Source organism: Crocodylus porosus, unplaced genomic scaffold (genome assembly GCF_001723895.1).
Source record: "Crocodylus porosus isolate Cpor-Errol unplaced genomic scaffold, CroPor_comp1, whole genome shotgun sequence".
Classification (NCBI taxonomy): domain Eukaryota; kingdom Metazoa; phylum Chordata; order Crocodylia; family Crocodylidae; genus Crocodylus; species Crocodylus porosus.
In genome coordinates, this window is record NW_017728913.1 from 4,465,158 (window position 1) to 4,485,169 (window position 20,012).

At 41.0% G+C, this 20,012-nt stretch overlaps 1 protein-coding gene across 3 annotated transcripts in view; it reads right to left on the bottom strand.

Moving 5' to 3' along the window:
• INPP4B (inositol polyphosphate-4-phosphatase type II B) overlaps positions 1 to 20,012 on the bottom strand; it is a 385,552-nt gene that overhangs the window by 350,807 nt on the left and 14,733 nt on the right. For all 3 annotated transcript variants that reach the window (XM_019534402.1, XM_019534401.1, XM_019534403.1), the window contains exons 2-3: positions 5,708 to 5,932; positions 3,527 to 3,571 (exon numbers count right to left, since the gene is read on the bottom strand). In XM_019534402.1, coding sequence (XP_019389947.1) covers positions 3,527 to 3,571; positions 5,708 to 5,798 — 136 coding nt within the window. In that variant the 5' untranslated portion in view covers positions 5,799 to 5,932. The remainder of the gene's footprint in view (positions 1 to 3,526; positions 3,572 to 5,707; positions 5,933 to 20,012) is intronic.

Sequence of the window (20,012 nt, forward strand, 5' to 3'; positions counted from 1 at the left end):
GGTTTTTTTGTTGTTGTTTTTGGACACTGTCTGCAAAATCTGCAATTTCCATGAAACTGAAACTTGAATAGTTCCCTACTCATAATGCTAGACACTGTACAAGGCCACAAGAGGCTGTCCCTATACAGAACAGTGTAAAGTCCAAGTAGACAAGACAGGCAAATTATTTGCACCAATATATTTATATTTATACTTTCATTTCGAAACCAGCATAGCTACATTGGAATCCATCCCATAAAACAGATGCAAATATACTAGTGCAGGAAAGTCAGATGCAATTATACTAGCAGAAGTGTCAGTTATACAAGTGCAGGCTTACAGAGCTGCATTGTGTAGCACCCAGGGCTGGTAGAGGAGCTGGGAATTTGGAGGTAGGGCCACAAGGGTTTGGGCCTACTCCCTAAATCCAGGACATAGATCCCATTTGGAGTAAATGGGACTGTGGGTGGAAGGTAGGGGAAATCAGGGAGGGTGGGGTGAGCGATGGCTGAATTTACCCTCACCATAGCTGCTTGCCACACTGCAGCTGCCACTCAATTCTGCTGCCGCTTTTGAATCAAGTCCACAAAGAGTCTGTGCATGACCCAAGGTAGGGGGCAGGGGAGCATGGTGAGTGTGACACCTTTTTACTAGGGTAAAGATGCTTTTATTGGCTATAAATCTGATTGTAGACTGGGTCAGTATATAAGCAGATTGCTAGTATACATGCATTACATTTGTGTCATGACTTTTTGGTCAATTTTTATTATTTGAAATCCTGGGGGGGAGGGGGGGGTAGCGCTCAGTGAGTATGAAATTACCTAGGGAGAAGGGCAAAGAAAAGAGTTGAAAAAGGGAAAAAAAGTGGAGAAAGGAAGGTCAGTTTGACATCAACTGAGTTAATGCTCTATATCAGTTGTGTTCAACATTTTCCCCACCCCCGCAGGCGAGATGGACAGTGCCCAATCCATCCTGGCCAGATATGACCAGTGGTCCTGATCCAGCGCCTAGGGCAGGCATGGTGGGCACCATTTGGCTTTGTGGAGGGGCATGGTGGGGGGGGGCAGCACAGCTGCAAGCCAGCCCCTTAGGGCAAAAAGGTGTGGCTTGATCCTGCAGGGGGAAGGGGGCATGGCCCAGCCTCAACCTGGCAATGCAGGGGGGGAAGGGGCAGGGAGAAGAAGGTATGACTGGGTGCCAACTCGACCCCCCAGGGGGAGGGGGTACAGCCCAGCCTCAATCTAGATGTGAGGGAAGAGGTGTGACCTGGTCCCATGGGGGCAAAGGGGCACAGGCCAGCATGCAGGACAGAGAGGTTGCACTGCTCCCCTACCACCAAATTTTGATTCCAAGGCTCCTCTGATTCCAGGAGAGCCCTGAAGGCCAGATATCAAGGCTCCACTGGCTGCATTTAGCCTTTAGGGCAGAGGTTAACCACCCCTGCTCTATACAATTGAAGCATTCTGTTATGTCACTGAAAACTGTTGGTGAAATGGGGCAAAACACACTTAGAAGATATGAGGAATTAGCATCAGAAAATATGTTTCTTACAATCTGCATAGGCTTGTACAAAGATTAGTGAAAAATGTCATAAGTATTTTAAAATGTTTGATCATATTATTATACATGTCCATTTATTGTAATAGATATAGATCAACTAGCATGTAGTATTATTTCTTCCTTGTATACCAACACTCTGTCAAATGCATTTTGTTTCATGATATGAACATAAAATTATAACAATATGGAAGTTAGCTTATATATAATATCTTCTAAACACAGTATTTATCCGATTTCAAGAAGTATCTGGATTTAAGACACCTCCTCCCCAGTAATTAGAATCTATACATGGAAAATTATAAAATTATTATAATTTTTGATGCACAGAATATAATAATTGGAAGATATTTTTAAATTTTGTTCCCCCTGCTGCTACAGTAGGGAAGGCAGACAGGCAAGCAGCACAGGGGGTAGGGTGTCTACCCCCTCAATTTGATCCCACAGTGTCTGCTTCTCCAAAATCTGCCCCCCTTCACCTCATTTTCTGTTACTGCATTTACTTGCCCCCCTGGGCCACCTGCCCCCTACTCAATTCCCTGACTGAACCCCCATCATCAAGGCTCTGTTCTCCATAGCAGGGCTGGCCCCTCACCTCTGCTCCCTGGCTGCAGCTCCAGTAGATATTACAGTTGTTCCCCACCTCCCCCTTACCACTCCCTGATAAGCAAAAATCCCCCACTCCTCTCTGCCTTGCAGAGAGGTATCTGTATATTAGCTAGCAGACCACAGGCCAGCTGTGGTCCATGCTGAGTCAACAGGTAGAATCAACAGGTAGCTGATAATGTCCCTCTGTTGTTTTCTTAATGCAGTGATAAACATTGAGTTAGGGGTCATAAACACTGTTATCAATTCCCTGCTGGGCTAATCAGAGCGTCCTGTAGGGGCTGATTATGCACCCCCCCCCAGCTCAGCCCTATGGAAGGGCAGGGCTGCTCTAGAGCCCCCTGGCTCCTAGCCTGAGCCACTGCAGGCCCGTGCCCACATGTCTGGGATGTCTGTGCAGTTACAAAGTGATTTAGCCAAGCCAGGTTAGACTAACCTGCAAAGGTTGAATCAATTCAGGCTCAGGCTTTTTGAATGTCTGTCCCTAGCCTGCATGGCTTTTTCTCTTAATTGCTGGAAAGTTAAAAATATAAAAGGTATCTTACTCAGATTTAAAAATGCAGATATAAAGCAGACAATTCTTCTTTCTAAATGACACTTCTGTTAGGCTACAAATATAATTTAATTTTATTGAGCCAGAAGAAAACATTTTTTTTCTTTTTATATGTAATGATTTTCTGTTCTAGAAAATTGAAAAAGATAACTAAAAATATGGACAAAGAAGTTAAAATAAAAAGGTTGGAAATGTACCAGACTTCACAGTAGAAAGTAATTTAATTTAAATATTTATTGTTACCAAATATCCAGTCACAATAAAGTGAAGCATTCATTTTTTTCACTTTATCTTTATCTTGTAATACAAAACATGCTCAGTCAATTGGCTTGCTTGACTGACTGAATGTTCCTAATCATACTATATGCATCTGAATAGACTGGGAAGCGTGAACTAACAGAACACCTGCAGCAACAGATTACTCCACTGTACATCCACCAGAGCAGCAATAAAATCCACTGAAAATGAAATTGCAGTTAACCTTCCCCCCCCAAAAAATAGTCTGTACTTTTAAACAAATGTACACATCATTCTAAAGTTAAAAGTACTTCTATCCGAACCCCCTATACTTTTAAGAACTGTGATTTTCAATTCTCTAACCAAAAGCCTTTAATGTTTCATACAACACTGTGAATCAGTTTTTCACTTCACATAAAGTAATAATAGCTCAACTAACTTAGTTGATTTCCAATTATTTACATCATCTAAAAGTCTGGCCCCAATATTTCATATCCAGGAACACAGAGTCCTTTACATAGCAGGGCAAGTTGTTTAAACATGATCTGCCCCATGCCTTCCAATTCTAAACTGAAATAAAAAAATATGGCTTACCTACGCTGAATTCCAGCTTTGGCTCATTTGCAATCCTTTGAATACCTTGAAGATTATTTAAAAAGAATAATAATTAGAAAAGATACAATTTCTAATAAATATATAATATAATCTTTTTTAAATACATATCTTTCCTTGCTTTACACATACCCTTACCATTGCTAGATATATCTACAAACTTACTATATTTTTAAGGAAATCATATTGTAAAGAAATGGTTTCACAATGTGCCTGTCCATGGAAAGAAAACCTGTTTTTTGTTTTATTTCAGTACTTAGGAAGATAAATTTTAATTGTTTTTTCTAGGCCAGGGCTGTTCAACCAGTGGCCCCACCCTCTCCCAAAGGGTGGGGCAATGCAGGGAGCTGAGGGTGAACCTCAGGCACACAGTACAGCAGGGGAGGAAGGGTCACAGGTATGTGGTATAGCAGTGAGGCACCCATGCAGGTGCACAAGGTAGTGGGAAGCTGGGGTGATCATGAGTACACAGTGCATTGCAAGCACTTGCTTAGGCGTTCAGTGTAGCACGTAGGATGATCACAGGCAAACAGTGCAGCAGTGGTGGGAGGGTTACAAGCACACAGTGTGGGGGACGTCCATGGGTTGTGAGGCCCAGGAGACAGCTCTAGGTGAACGAAAATCATTTAAAAAAAAAAAAAAGAAGAGAAAACCTTCATTGCTGTGCAGTTTTTGGTAAAATATTTAATAATGTATTTGGTGTATATTAAACAATGCTGTATAATGCTTAAATACTTATCTGAACAAAAATATATGACTCCAACAAAAATAACCATATTTATTCCAACCCCATCAATTAGGCTACTAAAAGTAACAACATGTTACCTTATGTGATTTTAGCACAAAGTTGTGATGCAAACAGAAATGCCTGTGCTTTTATACATGTAGGAAAAATTGCTACTTAATTCTCTCTCATGTACTGAGGACAAGTACCCTATAATCCTTTGCATATCTGCATTTCTGAGTTATTAATAATGTTGATGCCCACTGAAATGGAAGCATGCTTTTAATTCATTAGTGCATGGGAGGGACCACTGAATTGCAAAACTGGCCAATGGGAAAAGGTAGGGAAATCAAAGGAAGGTGTGCAAGTACACGTGATTTAATTTGCTCAGCCTCCTCAGAATATAACCAGATAATGCCTGCAACACTGATGAAGACACAGTTATGTAACTGCCTCCTGTTCAGACAGTGTTACTGTACAACGGACTGCCATTACAAAAGAAAAGACTCCAACAGAAAAAAAACTAACATGAAGAAGAAAGCATGTACGTGGATGAGGAGAGGAGGTTTTCAGCTATAGAGTGCGTGTCTGTGTGTACACATGCATGCACGCAAACACGCAGCAGGTAGGAGAAGAGGAGAGGTTATGAATTTTAAACTGTATCCTCTCCACAAGAGCTTGACGTATAGATGATCTGGTTTCAAATTGGTGGCGTTACTTGAGTTAACAATTCAAAACTATCCTAGAGTTTAAAAGCCTTTTGAACCAATTAGGATTTTCAAAAATGTTCTCAACAACCAAGGTGTTCTGAAAAATTACCCAAAATCAAGCTACCATTCACACTGGCAGCAGACACATCTATAACATGACTTTTATGCGCAGCCCAAATGTGTACCTGACAGGGTTAGCTAACTGGACAACTAAAATCCTCCAAAGATGACAGTTCCTAGAAAACAGCATGGTTCCAGAATAAAACAACAAACATGGGTTGAACATATGGCCAGACATTTTCAAAGCTACAGTGTTTTTGCCACACAGAAGGAACGATTCATTAGTACTAATATTCAGTTTTACTGTATCTCCTGCTTTCTAATTTTGTCAAAGTTATGTTTTGTTATCTCATAGTTTGCATGCTCATGTGTGGTATAAAAGAGGTTATTCTTTTGCTTTCAAATGAAGAGTTTTCAAACTTGAAAAACAACATTTATTAAAGAAAACCTGACACTGTAAGCACAACTTTGTTTCCCTAACGGAGACTATTTGACTGAACCTAAATATAGCTAATCCTGACTATTTTAATTCTCTTCCATTTCTTCCCGCTACTATAGCCGACTGTCAGTCAACAACTGAAACTGCAATTCAATTCCAACAGTTACAGAATGTAGAACATTTTTAAAAGCATTACAGTGTAACGTGACATAAAGTTTATGTTCACTTACTTGTAAACTGCAGCTCTCCTAGGTTGTCTGCCTGCGCTGGAGAGAGAAATTGTTGTGCTTCATCTGAGGTTCTCTCCTCTTTGATTTCCATGATCAACCTCCGGAGTTGCTGAATTGTGTTGTGCAAACCTTCTGAGTTTGCTTCTCCCCGAGCCACAGCCCAAGATTCGCAGTCAGCCTTTGATGCAGCTTCAAGGTAAAGATCTGGTTCTCCACTCTGAAACTCTGCACTCAGAAAACATTAATATACTTTTTAAGGATCCAGATATCAAAGGATGGGCTGGAGATCATGGCAGGATTGATGCTGTGTATAGTAAAAGCTTTCATGTATCTAGTCTTCCTGCCAGAAAAGCAAACACCCCTTCTTGAAAGAAACCCCTGTTGTTTCCCATTCAGTGCACTAAACCCATATTACGTAGCAGTTCCGAAAACAATTAATATACTGCTAAACTGGGTGGAAGAAACATCAAGCTGAAATGGGAAATCCTTTTTTAGTACATGTTTTGCTGCTCAGCAGGTACCTTTCAGGGCTGCTACCTTAAACAAGAATTCGATTTAGCAGCAGCAGCAGACAGCATTCTGACAAAGGGACCAGTGGGATTCACAAAGGTGAATGTGTCCATCATTTCTTCTATTAGAACTGTCCTTTATGCTCAGCCTCTCATCCATCCCTGCCAGAATACTGCTCATCAGCATGTGGAGATAATTTAGCATGACATAGCTTCTCTGTGAGGAGCCAACAGGTTGTATGTGGGAGCTTCTGACTTCATTACAATCCACGAGTTTGTTGCTGTTCTGCCTGATAAAAGTCTAAGTGTTTAATTATTAGATTTTCTAAGAAGAAGAAAAGAATAAAAATCACTTATTCTCCTAGGGAAAAGCATGCAATAGCAAGAGCCATTCACTTGATTAGAACAGCACAGGAAAAAAAAAGTCTCCAGGCATTTAAAATCCCATGGCATAGACAGTTTCACAGAGTTGTAAATTCAGTATGACGTTTACCGTGATATTCATGGCCAACAAATTGGGGGGGGGGAAATGGGAAATCAATGCTGCTTTAAAAGAAGTTACCTACTGATTCAGAAAAAACATAAAACTATTTAAATACCTATCTACTCAATTAATAACGTTGGCAACTATTTCTGTTAGAGCTGAATGTAAAGAATATTTTGACTATAACAAGTCATAGAAGGTATTAAACAAACAAAAACAATAAGACATTAATAGTAGCCTAAAATATCCAAAACTACATAAAACCTGCAAATTTAGGTTAGCATTTTCAAGTGGGGTATCTAAGGTTGAACACCTAAATCCATCTGTTCACACTTAAAATGCTTTTGTAAGGTGTTGAGCATCTGCAGTTTCCATTTAAAGTATAAACATATTTTTGATGTTTGACATCAGAGAAAACTGTGGGTACCAACCATCAAACCACATATTTAAGTTCTAAAACATGAAAATTGAGATGCCTCTAATTAGACACCAAGTTGGAATATTTTCAGCTTTACTGATAACAAATATACAGCATGGAGATTGCAGCCTTCATTATATATTCCCCGGGACAGATACAGAAAGAGCAACAAGTGCTATACTTATCCACATAGAGGTCAGGTGTTGGCTGTCTCACCTATACAGGAAGTACTGGCTTTGATTTTCTACCACCAATAGAAAATAGAGGAGTATAAGTTTTGTTAATTATTGACTTCAGATGCAGACACGTTACATGATTACTACAGCATAGTTTGCCCTAGATTTTACTCCGTGTTAACACAGCAACATGCAACTAGATCTCCTAGAATAGATGCCCATAATAGTTGCTATTATGGTCCCTGGCAGCAGGTGGTAGAAGACCCAGTCTGGCTTGGGTAAATGTTGGGCAAACAGCCATCCCAGGATGTTACTGACAAGGAGAGCAGAGGCGCAACTAATATACAGGTGTAACCTAAAATGGTGCATAATTATTCCTCATTTTCCATGGATTAATTTTATCCTGGAATAGTGTAATTTATAATGAAGAAAGCCTGCCTGTCAAGCATCTGATATACTTTTACCTCAGAGATGGATGATTTAATGTATTCTGTCCAGACAATCTAAGGCTGAGACCCAGACCTTCATTCCAATCCACATTTCAGAAATATTATGGTTTATTGTATCAAGATCTTTGCATTTCTCAGATCACTGACCATAACAACTGCATGTGTCAGCTATAGGTGGCTCTATCTATCAATTGCCATGACCTACTACAAAGGCTCCAAATCAGTGTGAATGTTAAAACATTTTAGTTTGCAGATCAAACGCTCTGACTGCATACTTTGAAATGTAATGTGGAAAACAATTTGTAAATGCGATAAATTTATGTCCTAAAAGAGCTACACATTATGCATGTGCTGCAAACAATTTTTTAAGCAAAATAATGTAATAGGCATGGTAGTAGCACTGTTGTGATGGTCCAGGAAAAAGGTGAGAGGGAAGGATTTTTGTGGCTGGTATTCTTTATTGGACAAACAGCAGAGTTAGGATAGAGACTTAGACAAGCTTTCAAATAAAATGTATTCAAAGTCTATCCCAACTATGCATTTGGTCTAATAAAAGATTTACCCACAAAACCCTTGCCTCTCCTGCAATAGTATTTTTTTTCTAACAGCAGAGTGTCATGTTTCACACTATGAACACATATTTGTTTTGATAAAAGAGTGGGCTCCTTTTTATATAGTAGTCACATCTGGCTTTTCCTTGCTTTTGTGTTTCACTAATTGCCAAGTAGTTTTGCTTTCCTCAAAAGTAAATAAATACAATTCCTCTCAGACTCATAGCTTTGAATCCAAGTTTCAAGTCAGAGATACTTAGTTGAACTGAAACTCCCTGAATCTGAAGATTCATAAAGGGATATCAAATTTCATCAAGTTCTCAAGAAGAGTAGTGTATGTGACAATGCTATTATAGTTATATTGAAATATTTTGCATAATTATTCTGTTTACAGGGAACAAAATACTCTGTATTTTATAGCTAAGGCACGGGTAAACACGAATGGCATGCCATACTCTATTGTGCAGAGTGTTACTTTAGAGAGCTTTATACAACATGGCACAAATGCTAGGTGAAATTCTGGACTTTCTGAAGTCAATACGACTTTCACCATTCACTCCAAAGAGGCCACTGATTTCACCCTGTGTGTGTGACTATAATTTTAAAATTTTGACAATTTTTTTTTATGAATATGTGAGATTTAAGAAGAACATATAATACTGTTAGGACAGTTTTATACTTATCTAGACAAATATTATATAACAACACAACAGTATTTTTTATTCTACTGTTAAATAGTCTCTGTGGTACAGGACATTCAACTTTGGTGGCATCTACCCAAGAAAATTATTCACTTGCACTCCTCCTGACAACAATATATTTCATTCAAAGTTCATTGTTTTCCTTTGGTGAATCAAAGGAAAAACAAAATCCTTAAATAAACAGTTGACTTACTGATTTCTAGTTCAAAACAGATGTTGTGCATTTGCCTTTTTTCTTGAAACAAAGGAGTTTATATGGGTGAGCAAAAGCTCAATAACCAGATGCAATGGATAAGATTCTGAGTTCAGCCACCAATGTACTGAAGTAAATATATGTATGTGTATACAAAAACCCAGTGTAGCTGCAGGGATCCAATATTGTTCATAGAAAAATTGATCAACTTCAGATTTGCACATTTCTAATTTAAATTAAAGCCCAACCCAACATTACAAAAAGTTTTACTTTGCATCTTTCCTAAAAATAATATCTATTCAGACATATAACCAAGAATTTAAAGGACAATTTAGTTCTACTTACTTCATCCTCTAACGAAAATAGATACTGTGCGTATTTAGGGATATTCTTTGTGTTCAGTATTATAAAGGCTGCTTGCATTAACTACATGGCTAGGAACAGACTTTACACATAAACCGGTTTAAGTGATCAGAAACTGGTTTAAACCTGTAACAGAACAGATGTTCAGTGCACATAAAACAGTTTGAAAATGACTGAAACTGGTTCGAGATAAGCCTGGTTGAATGTAGTATCAGACAACTGATTTGGGTCAAACCAGATTATGCAATGTCTGTCTCAGACCCCTTGGTGGTTGAAGATAAACCAGACTCCCTCAGCATCCCAGTACGATCTCTAGGCTGGGTGGGGCTCTGTGCTCCACAGCAGGGCTGGCCCCTCCCCTCTGGTACCTGGCTGGAGCTCCGGGAGAGACTGCAGATACAGCAGGGTCTGCCTGACTTCCTCCTGCCGTGCTGCTCAAGCAGGGATTCCCCCTCCCATCTCCTACAGCCTGGACCCCAACCCCACAGCCCCTAGGCATGTGGTATGCTAGCTAATGCTGAGAGATGTCTCTGTGTGTATGTCTCCAATTTCAGTGGAAAAGGCAAGAGTAACCATTTAGGGCTTTTTGGAGCTAAACAACAGGTCAGTTGGTAAGCTGTTTAAGAAGAGTTTGAACTAATGGAGAAAGGCTATTGTTTTGCTAATGGGATGATAAACAGTTATCAGCTTCCTGCTGGCTTGCCTCCCTGTCAGTTTGCTGCAGACAGTATAAAGAAGTAGAGAGGGACATTGAAAAGCTCTGTGTCATCAACAGTTGCATGCACTGCACACACCCCTCTTGCCTCAGAGCGGTAGCCCAGGGCTGGGGTCTGGCAACTCTCCTGCCCCTTGAGTAGCCAGCAGGGAAAAGCCTGGGATGGTGCAGGCAGACCTCCCTAATCAGTGTGTCCTTCCAGGGCCTGGCCACGCCCCCCCCCAGCTCAGCTCCCTACAGAAAGGAAGGGAGGGCTGTTTTAGTACACCCCCTGCCCTGGCTTCTAGCCTGAGCCACTGCAGGTATATACCTGAATTTCCTCAGTCCAGAGAGAATGTCTGTCCAGTTACAAACTGGTTCGGCCTAGCCAGGTTGGACTAACCTACAAAGACTGAATGAAGTCACTGAGAAAAAAGAACCCTTTCCAAAATTCTAATCTGTCCATACTGTAAACCTGGAGAAGAAATATTTTAGAGCACTGAAAATGAGCACTCAACATTCTCCAATAAATGGTATACCAAGTGCAGACCAATTTTGATTAGCCTTCCAGGCTGGGCAGTATTAAGGGAAGGCTAAATCAGATCAAAATGGATGTCCAATATCAGGTAAGTCAGGATGGTGGGTGGTTGGCAGTGGGGGTCTAAACAGGCTGGAGGGAATCGAGGAACTGCTGTGGGATATTGGGGGCAGGTGCAACCCACAAGTGGGCCAGGCAGGCCAGCAAGACTGACAGGTGGGGTGGGGGGCCTGGCACAACCTGTGGGGGGGCGGGGCTGGCACAACCTGTGGGGGGGGTGGACAGGGCCAGTGCAACATTTGAGGGGTGGGGTAGCAGACATGACCCATAGGTGGGGTCTCCCCACCAGCAAACCTACACCCTCATCTATCCTGTCCCTCCTTCCACTGAGACTTACTTGCTTGGTTTCAGCAGTGGCAAACGCTGATAAAATTGGCTGCACCCAGAGCAGCTTGTGGGATGGGGGTTGAGAAGGCTACCTGATCAGGGCCAGGGTAGGGGGGGAACAAGGGGCCAAAGGGAGCAAAAAATAACCCAGTGCAGGGAGGGAGGGTGAAACACTTCAACAAGGACATGAAAAAACTTGGGAGAGTCCAGAGAAGAGCCACGTGTAGAATCAGAGACTTGCAAGGCAAGCCATATGACAAAAGGCTGAGGGACTTGGGTGTCTTCAGCCTAAAAAAAGAAGGCTGAGAGGGGACTTGGTAGCAACTTACTGCTACATCAGGCACCCTTGGGGAAAACCAGGAGTAATGGCCACAAATTCCAGAAAGACCATTTCAGGCTTAACACTAAGAAAAGCTTTTTCAGTCAGGGTGGCCAGACTATGGAATAAGCTCCCTCCAGAGGTGGTGCAAATCACCCACCCTGGACATCTTCAAGAGGAGACTGGATGGTCACCTCACTGGGGTCACCTGACCCCAGGTATCTTTCCTGCCTAGTGCAGGGGGGCTGGACCCGATGATCTTGCGAGGTCCCTTCCAGCCCCTAACAATCTATGACTCTATGAATTCCAGCTCAGGATTTTGAATGTCTGTCCCTAGCCCATGAGAACTGTACAGTGGATAAATATATGCCCATATGTTGTTTTGTCACAAAGACAAGTCAAACAAGACAGTGCAATGTGGACTCCTGTTTGACTTTTAGATGACAGTTGTCCCATTGATTAAAAAAATAATCAAAGTAATCAATTCCAGAAGGGGAAAAAAAGGACTGATAAAGTAGCAAAGATGAACTATCTTCTAACCCCAAGAAGTAATCATTAAGAAAGTTAGTACTGCTATACACACACTGGTGGTGCAATGGAGACCAAACAGGGCTAAGGTACAGCTAGCAAAGTCTGTTGAAACCTGTAACAAGGCATACCATACCTGCCCTGCAGCATTTGGATTTCAGTCTTCAAGACTATTTTTCAGACATGTTCACCAATAATCGTTTTAAAGTATTTTCATAGTCATGGGGGAAAAAATGCAGGCTGTGCCCAAACATGCTGATTCTTGCACTTCTATTTCCCCATTCTATTTTCCATGTTAGCAATAACTTAGAAAAGGAGAACGAGAAAATAATTTCAGAAAAGGCCTTGTTGGGTTAAATTTTTCATTAAAAAACAAACACCTTTACCACCCTGATGTATTAGTATCACAAAGTCAGGCTGCCCTGCTCAGCCAAAAATAAGCATACATATATTCAGGAAGAGGTTTTGTCTTTAAAAGACTGTCTAACACAGGATATGCCAGTTCCTGAACTAACTGCCCCTGTGTTTTGCTTATGTGACCAGTAAATAGAAACTCTGAAACCTTCCACCTTCCAGTAACAGACAGCTAATGCTGCCCTGTGGCTACTTTAAGGTAAACATACTTTTAAATGCAGATGTATTTCACTAACAAATAGTTGGCTTCCCTGTTAAACAGCTTAACTCCACCCATATTTTTCCTGGTTTTGTTTGCAGGCCTCAGTCCATGGTAATGAAAAATAGGGAGAGCTTGTTGAGGTAACACCAAATATTATTACAAAGCTGACATGTCTAAGTCTCTTCTGATCAGGATTCTGCTTGTCAGGAATTCTTTTACTGAAACCTGATCTGAACAGACTCTCTCCCACAGAAGCAAGTATTAAATAGAAAAGGGTTATAGTCCCAGAGGATTCCTGTATTTCAAATAAAGAATACAAGGAACCTGAACAACAAAACTGTTATCCTATACAGGAGTCACACACACAGAAAGACAGACGCCCCTTTAGGCACAGGAGAGACTATTTTTTCCTGCATCCCTTCTATTGAAGGTGCACACAAGGTTCTTTTGGTGCTTTTACTTGAAGGCAAAATAGAGAGCAACACATTTACTGGCAAGGAAAAATACTGACAACTATCTTCACATCAGTTTAAAGCAGCAGCTGGCAATTTTCTTCTTTAATACTCTGGTTCCTAAAATTAAAAGGGATGCTGACAGGTCATTTAAACCTAAAATGGCATTTTCATTTTAAAATATGTATTTGATTTTAATCTCAACATTGTTCCCTTACATAGATATTTTGGGAAATTCCTGGAAAGAGACAGGGGGAAGAGAGAAAAAAATATAGAGAATAACCTGGATGGTCCTTTACTTCATCAGAAAATTATTTTCATAAGGTGAAATGAGTCACCAGACAACTCTACAATGTCTCTAGAAAACATACTTGTCACTGAAAAGGTGGAAGTTTAAAATGTGAAGTTTTTTAAACTACTGAGAAAAAACTTGAGTTTAAAATATGTTTCCACTTAGCATTAACTATCAATCCAATTATCATACAAAGCTTTTATTAAACCGTGCTAACCATGGAAAAGTGACAGGAAAAGTGTTCAAGTGTACTAGGCATTACCCTGCTCTATTCCCAGTAATGAGAATTGTAAATATAAATGCTTATGCATTAAGTTAAAAAATTCTTTGAAGTATTTATTGGGAAAAGTATGCAGCTTCTATGTTTATGTAAAAGCTACCCTTTTCCAGAGGTTATTTTAAAGTGATTTTTTATGGCAATACACAAAAAATAAAGAGTTCAAAGTGGCTAAAGGGTTTCTCTCTTTTCATACCACACTGGCAAACAGTAATTCTGAACTGCTACCTCAGCAGCGGAAAGTGGTTGGGAATATCAATGAGCCGATGTCCCTCTAAAATATAAAGCACCATCACAACTAGCCACCATATGCTGTAACAAAAGTAGAATGGAAGCTTTGATACGTAAATTATATCTGCAGGATATTTTTAATACAGACATCAGAGACTTTTAATTCACAAAGCTGAGTGAATTCTATATGCTGATGCATTTCATGTTCAAATTAGTAGTGATGAAATCATCCCTTGGTTACTGATGATGCTGTGTTAATCTTCCTTTGAAAGTTAAATTTTCAATCAAAGATAAAGAATTTAATTTAAAATTTTATCTTCGGTGTCTTTTTTATGTTGCAATGCTGAGAATAAACTTATATAAGTTACCATTATAATCTCCATTTAGGTCCCCAGAGAAGCTCATGAAAAGTGCCTAAAGGTATTTGAAATGACTGTAACATGATACATAACTTGGTGCTCTCTCATTAAATATTGCAGCATAATAATGTTTCTTTTAACATCAGCAACTACTTATACACACCATTCACCTTCTTTGTTTCTGCAAACGTAATTAAATCAATGCCACATCTATTCTAGAAACAAGGGAGACCACAAACATTTATACAATGATATATCAATTGCAAAAATACTAAACAGCAACAATGCAACACCCACAAAACATATAGGCTTTGAAAAGCAGTAGACTGATTTTCCAGCTAGAAATAACATCCCAGTCCCACTTGCCTACTTAGGAGGAGTGACTTAGACTTTCTTCCCAGCCCAACTGCTGACCTGTACCTGTTTCCCCATCCATAAGAGAAGAGATGACAATAATTGCCTCTCTTTATAAAGCACTTCAAGATCTTCTACTGAAAAATGCAGCAAGTTCTAAGAAAAATTATTTATTATTCTAAATGATGGGGCCACAATTGCATGGCAATCATCAATGTCTTAACCAAGACATACAAGAAAACGGGACTGACTTAACATTCAGAAGAGGAACATTCAGGTCCTGCATCAATAAGCTCTTAAAGAGCAGTCCCCAGCTCCAGTAATTCAGATTCAGTGGGACTGAAGAATGTTGTGTATTAAGCTGACAGCAACGAAGAAATCCAACATCACTTCAAATGCACAAGTGCAGCCGTCAGACACCTGAAGAAATGAGAGTTCAAAGATCGTGACATAAGATCAGAAAACAAGCTCATAGTTTATCAAGCAGTTGTGATCCCCACCTTACTGTACAGCATTAAGACGTGGACTACGTATGGCAGATCCTCAAGTAATTGGAAAAGTACCATCAATGCTGCCTGGAGAAGATCCTTCAAATCCAGTGGGAAGACAGATGCACCAACACTAGTGTCCTCTCACAAGCAAACACTACAGCACTGTCACAATGATCACCTGACATCAGCTTCACTAGGCCGGTCATATCAATCAGATGTCCAATTCCAAATCCCTAAAGCAAGTTTTAGTCTCCCAGCTCAATCATGTCATACATTCAAGAAGGGGGTAGAGAAAGAGCTTAAAGGACATCCTCAGAGCCAACTTGAAAAAAATGCAACACTGACATCAACTTGTGGGAGACTAATCACCCAGGACCACCCCAAATGGAGGAATGATCTTACTTTGAAAATTTACAATGACCACAGGAGACAGAAAAGTGGCAGTGGCAGAAACAGTGCTTCACAGGCAGAATCAAGAATCCAAAGCCACACACCCACGTGAAAACATGTGCCCAAGTTGCAACAGAGTTTGTCGATCCCGAATCAGCCTCATCAGCCATTTTTGACCCACAGATAAGACAATCATGGAAAACAATCATCCTTGATTGTGACTGCCAAAGGAGGAAGATGGGGCCAAACTTGTACAAGGATGTCTCAAGTACACTTGCATAACAAAAACTCCATATACGACTTAGTTCTTAGACAGTGGTACCCTGCAGCCTGGTTGCCAAGACTAGTGATTCCCAACCTTTAGACTCAAGGCACCCCTTGGAAAATGCTAGCTCTTAACTTTCATTCATTTTCTGACTACAGAAAAATACCAGAGCAATTCTTCTTTTTCAAAGAATTCAGAAAGATCACAGCAGGTCAGAATGTTTTTAACACTTGGGTTTCCTATCTGAAATCTCTGGGTTTATCATGTGAATAATGTATAAGTGTTTGTACATCTAATGGTGCTAGTATTGAGACATCCCATGGTACCCCAGGGTGCTGTGACACATCATTTGAAGAGTCTGACTTGGACATTTGAACCTACTGGCAGAACCTCTGTCTTCCTTCCCCTTCTCCCTCAGGCTGGAAACAGAGGCCTTCTGTGGAGTGTGATCAGCTGTGCCACTATATATCACAGACTAGCTGATCTGCTTCACAGATGTCTAACAGACCTCACTCAGGCTGTTCCCTGACATTGCTTCCCATGGTCAATCCCCTGCCTCTCCCCTTCAATGGCCCAGACCTGAGGTAAAGGGATCCCAGGTGCCCTGCCACAAATTGGGCATGTGTGTCTGCAAAGTCTGGCAGGAGGAACTCCCACAGGGAATCCCCCTTCCACTTGCATGTGGCATCCCAACCCAGCGGCAGCAGCAAGAAAAGAGTGTCAGGTGCTGGCACACCTACTAAACTCTGCCACGCAGACTTGGGGTGCACATCTGCAACTGCAGAGGGCTTTCCCCTTCCACTTGCAAAACCTTTAGTAAATCTAGTTTCATATTCCTCCAACCAATAAATTTGGAGAAAAGTGATGGTTTCACTTTCCTCCAACTTAGTTTCCAATCTTTTTTTTCTCCAAATCTTGAAAGACTTGAGATCCTTATAATGGCTGACAACTAAATTCACTTTCTCACAGGCTACCAGTTCTAAAGTTGTCATCACCTTCCTGACTACTGCAATAAATGGGAGTTTATATACTTTACTTCTATATTAGATACCAACAATGCACCTCCATTTCACTGGTATATTTGCTCCTAAATAGCCAGTTATTTTGATGTTTGTTGGACTCAGTTTTAGTCTGAACTTCTATTTTCTATATTCATACTCTGATAAAATATTAACGTGATCTCCAATTTAAATTAAACCATTGTTCCTCACATTTCCACTGGCAAAATCCAATCTCTCTCATGGTTTTACTTTATTCTACCATATTTACAAAAACTCCTCTTCCAGCTCAACTGTGTGGACTTGAAATTTGTATTTTAGACCTGTGGCATTTCCCAAAATGGCTCCTCTTGTCACAATTAGAACAGAGCTTTCCAAATGCAGCCCAGTGTTTGGGGCCAGGTGGCCTGTCGCATCTCCTGTATGACTGCTTGTAAGCTTTCTCTCTTTCAGAGGTCTCCTTATCAATGGAAAATTTCACCCTGTGCAGAAACTTCTTGCCAGTCAAAAATCCACCCTGTGAGGTGGCTTCTTCTGCCCACATTTTTTCAAGGCCTAATGCATAGATGATCCCTTCTGATGCATTCAGCTTTGCAGTCTGGGCCTTCACAGTTTTTGCTGCCTTGCACATTTGGACAGCCTTTCCTAGGGAAAAGTCTCCCTCATGCAATAATTTTTCTTTTAATGCAGTGTCTGCAATGTCACAAATAATCCTATCTAATACAAATTCTGTCAAGTTCTCAAAAGCAGTTTTTACTCCGTCTCTTTAGTTCAGTAACATACTGACCTAGACTTTCTCCTGTTTGTTTTCACATTGAAAATCTGTAACTTAAGGGTCTCATTCATTTTTGGAATGCAACACTCCTCAAATTTGTACAGAATAAGAGTCAACTATTTGGCCTTCTGCAAAAGTAAACGTGTTGCATACAGCCAAGGCTTCATCTCTTACAATACGCAAGAAGATACATTCTTTTACTTCATCATCTTTCTCTTCTGGTTGCTAGTTACCATGCAAACCTTTGTCTAAACACCCACCAGTTCTTTGCTATATTATACAAAATCTGAATGGCAGGTGGAGGTTGCCAAACTTCCATGACTAACCATCCTTTTATTTATTTAGTGCAGCTCACCTACAGAGGCCTTTGTCCTTCCATATTTCCACATTTTCTATTTCCACATTCTTTTTCAGAACTTAAAAGAATTTGAGTTCTAGACTTTCTCATTTACCACTTCTCACACCATGTAGTGATTATCAAGTTCAATAAACACAGAAATACATTAATGAGAAGTGAACAACAAACTTCAATTCTGAAGCACGAGGCAAACCTCTTCAGACACTCTCTTTCACTAACACTCCCTAACTGAGGGACCATTTCCAAATTCCCAACATTTCTAAATTAGGGAATGTTTGTAAATGATAACTTTTATCATTACGGCCTTAACTCTGATCAGCAATTTGTAAAATGAGCCTCCATATAACACAGAAACTGATTCCAAAAGGATCTTCACAGAGCCGCTAAGAGCCCACAGTTTCTGCCCAGTTAGCATAACCATCATCTCCATCAATATTAGTGTTAGAATTGCACAGCTTGCATCTTGCTCTTGATAAGAAAAGATGCTGCCCAAGGCTTCTCCCTCTCCCTCCTTAGTCTTTCACATGCTGATTACAGAAACTGGAATTTAACTGCATGGCCTTGGGGAACGAACTGTTGATGAACCCTTGTGGCATTGAGCATGCTTAATTAGCTGTTGCATATTTACCTCTCTGCCCTCCCTACTCAAATGACTAATTATACTATACATGCGATGTATGTGATGATGTAGTTACATGTATGTTTGTATGAAACGGAAGTAAGCTGCAAGAACTTCTGTGTCTGCGCATGCGCCCAGGAGATTTGAGAAAATAAATGCCGTTTGCAAACACAATCAGGGGTCAGAGTTAATTTGAGCATCCAGCTCTGCTCTGACCTCTGCTTGCAAGCAAATAGACCCTTAAGTGCCGACTGATGTCTGTGTGTCTGTGATCTCTGCGCGCCTCCAGGAAACGAACCGCTGTTTGTACAACAATTTGGCGAGCCAGGCAGGAGCCTCCTGGACCACCCCGGGACCCAGTGACAAGATCGTCCCTGCCGCCATGGGGAGTGCACACCGAGCCGCCTTTTTGGGCTCGCCCAGGGGGTTTGAGACGTGAGTCGGGGTACCCGGGAGGTTAAAGGCTACCTGTGTAAAATTCTTGGTTTCTGAGGACGCCAGACACGCATTCCGGCATTCCGATCGAGATCTCTAGGATACCTGAGTGAGTATACAAATTCCCTTGCCCAATTTGATTTCTGGATCTGGGGACAAAGAGACTTGTTCAGTTTGGTTTTGTTCCGGGGATTCTTTTGGCCCGGTATTTGGTGTGCGTGGGACGCACTTTTGTGGATGGTCTTTGGCCCGGATCTTTTGGTGCATGCTTTCTGGTATTTGGTGTGCGTTGGATGCACTCTTGTGGGCATTAAAATGGGTGCAGGTAGTTCCCGTGTAGAAAACTCAAGTACTCCTCTGGGTTGTGTTTTACGGAACTTTAGCAAATTTACAAAGCAGGCAGATTATGGGGTAAAGATGAAAAAGAATGATTTAATTAAGTTTTGTCAACTCAAGTGGCCAACATTCGGGGTCCACTGGACCCCGAAAGGATCCTTTGTAGTAAAAGAAGTGACAGCTGTCCATGAGGTAGTTATGCAGGATGGACACTGGGATCAATTCCCTTACATAGACTGTTGGTTAGGAGTGGCCCAAGATCAGCCATCCTGGATTAAGAAATGCTTAGTAAAATCTCACGTGATAGTTGTTAAAGGAAAGACCCGAGGGGGACCACCTGTACTCCCCGAGTCTAATGAGGGAGGGGGGAATCCTGAATTAGCCGAGTATCGGGTTCGTTCTCCGGTCACCCTGACAGGTAGCGAGGATGAATCAGACACCTCCCCAGAACCCAGTCCTTCTGCACCACCGCTTCCTCCCTCAGGGAAACCACCACCGGCATATCAAAATATACCTAATGATTCAGAGCGAGTGCCTCAACCAAGTGCCCCATCTGAATTGGGGAATAAGAGCTATAATTTGCACAATATTGTAAAATCACGACTGGTACTGAACTGCCCAATGCGAGAGGTTATTGGAGAGGGGGGCAATGCAACTTTTGTCTACACCCCATTTAGTACTTCAGATCTATTCAATTGGAAGAATCAGAGCCCCTCTTTTCGTGAAGACCCTGAAAAGATGAGGGAC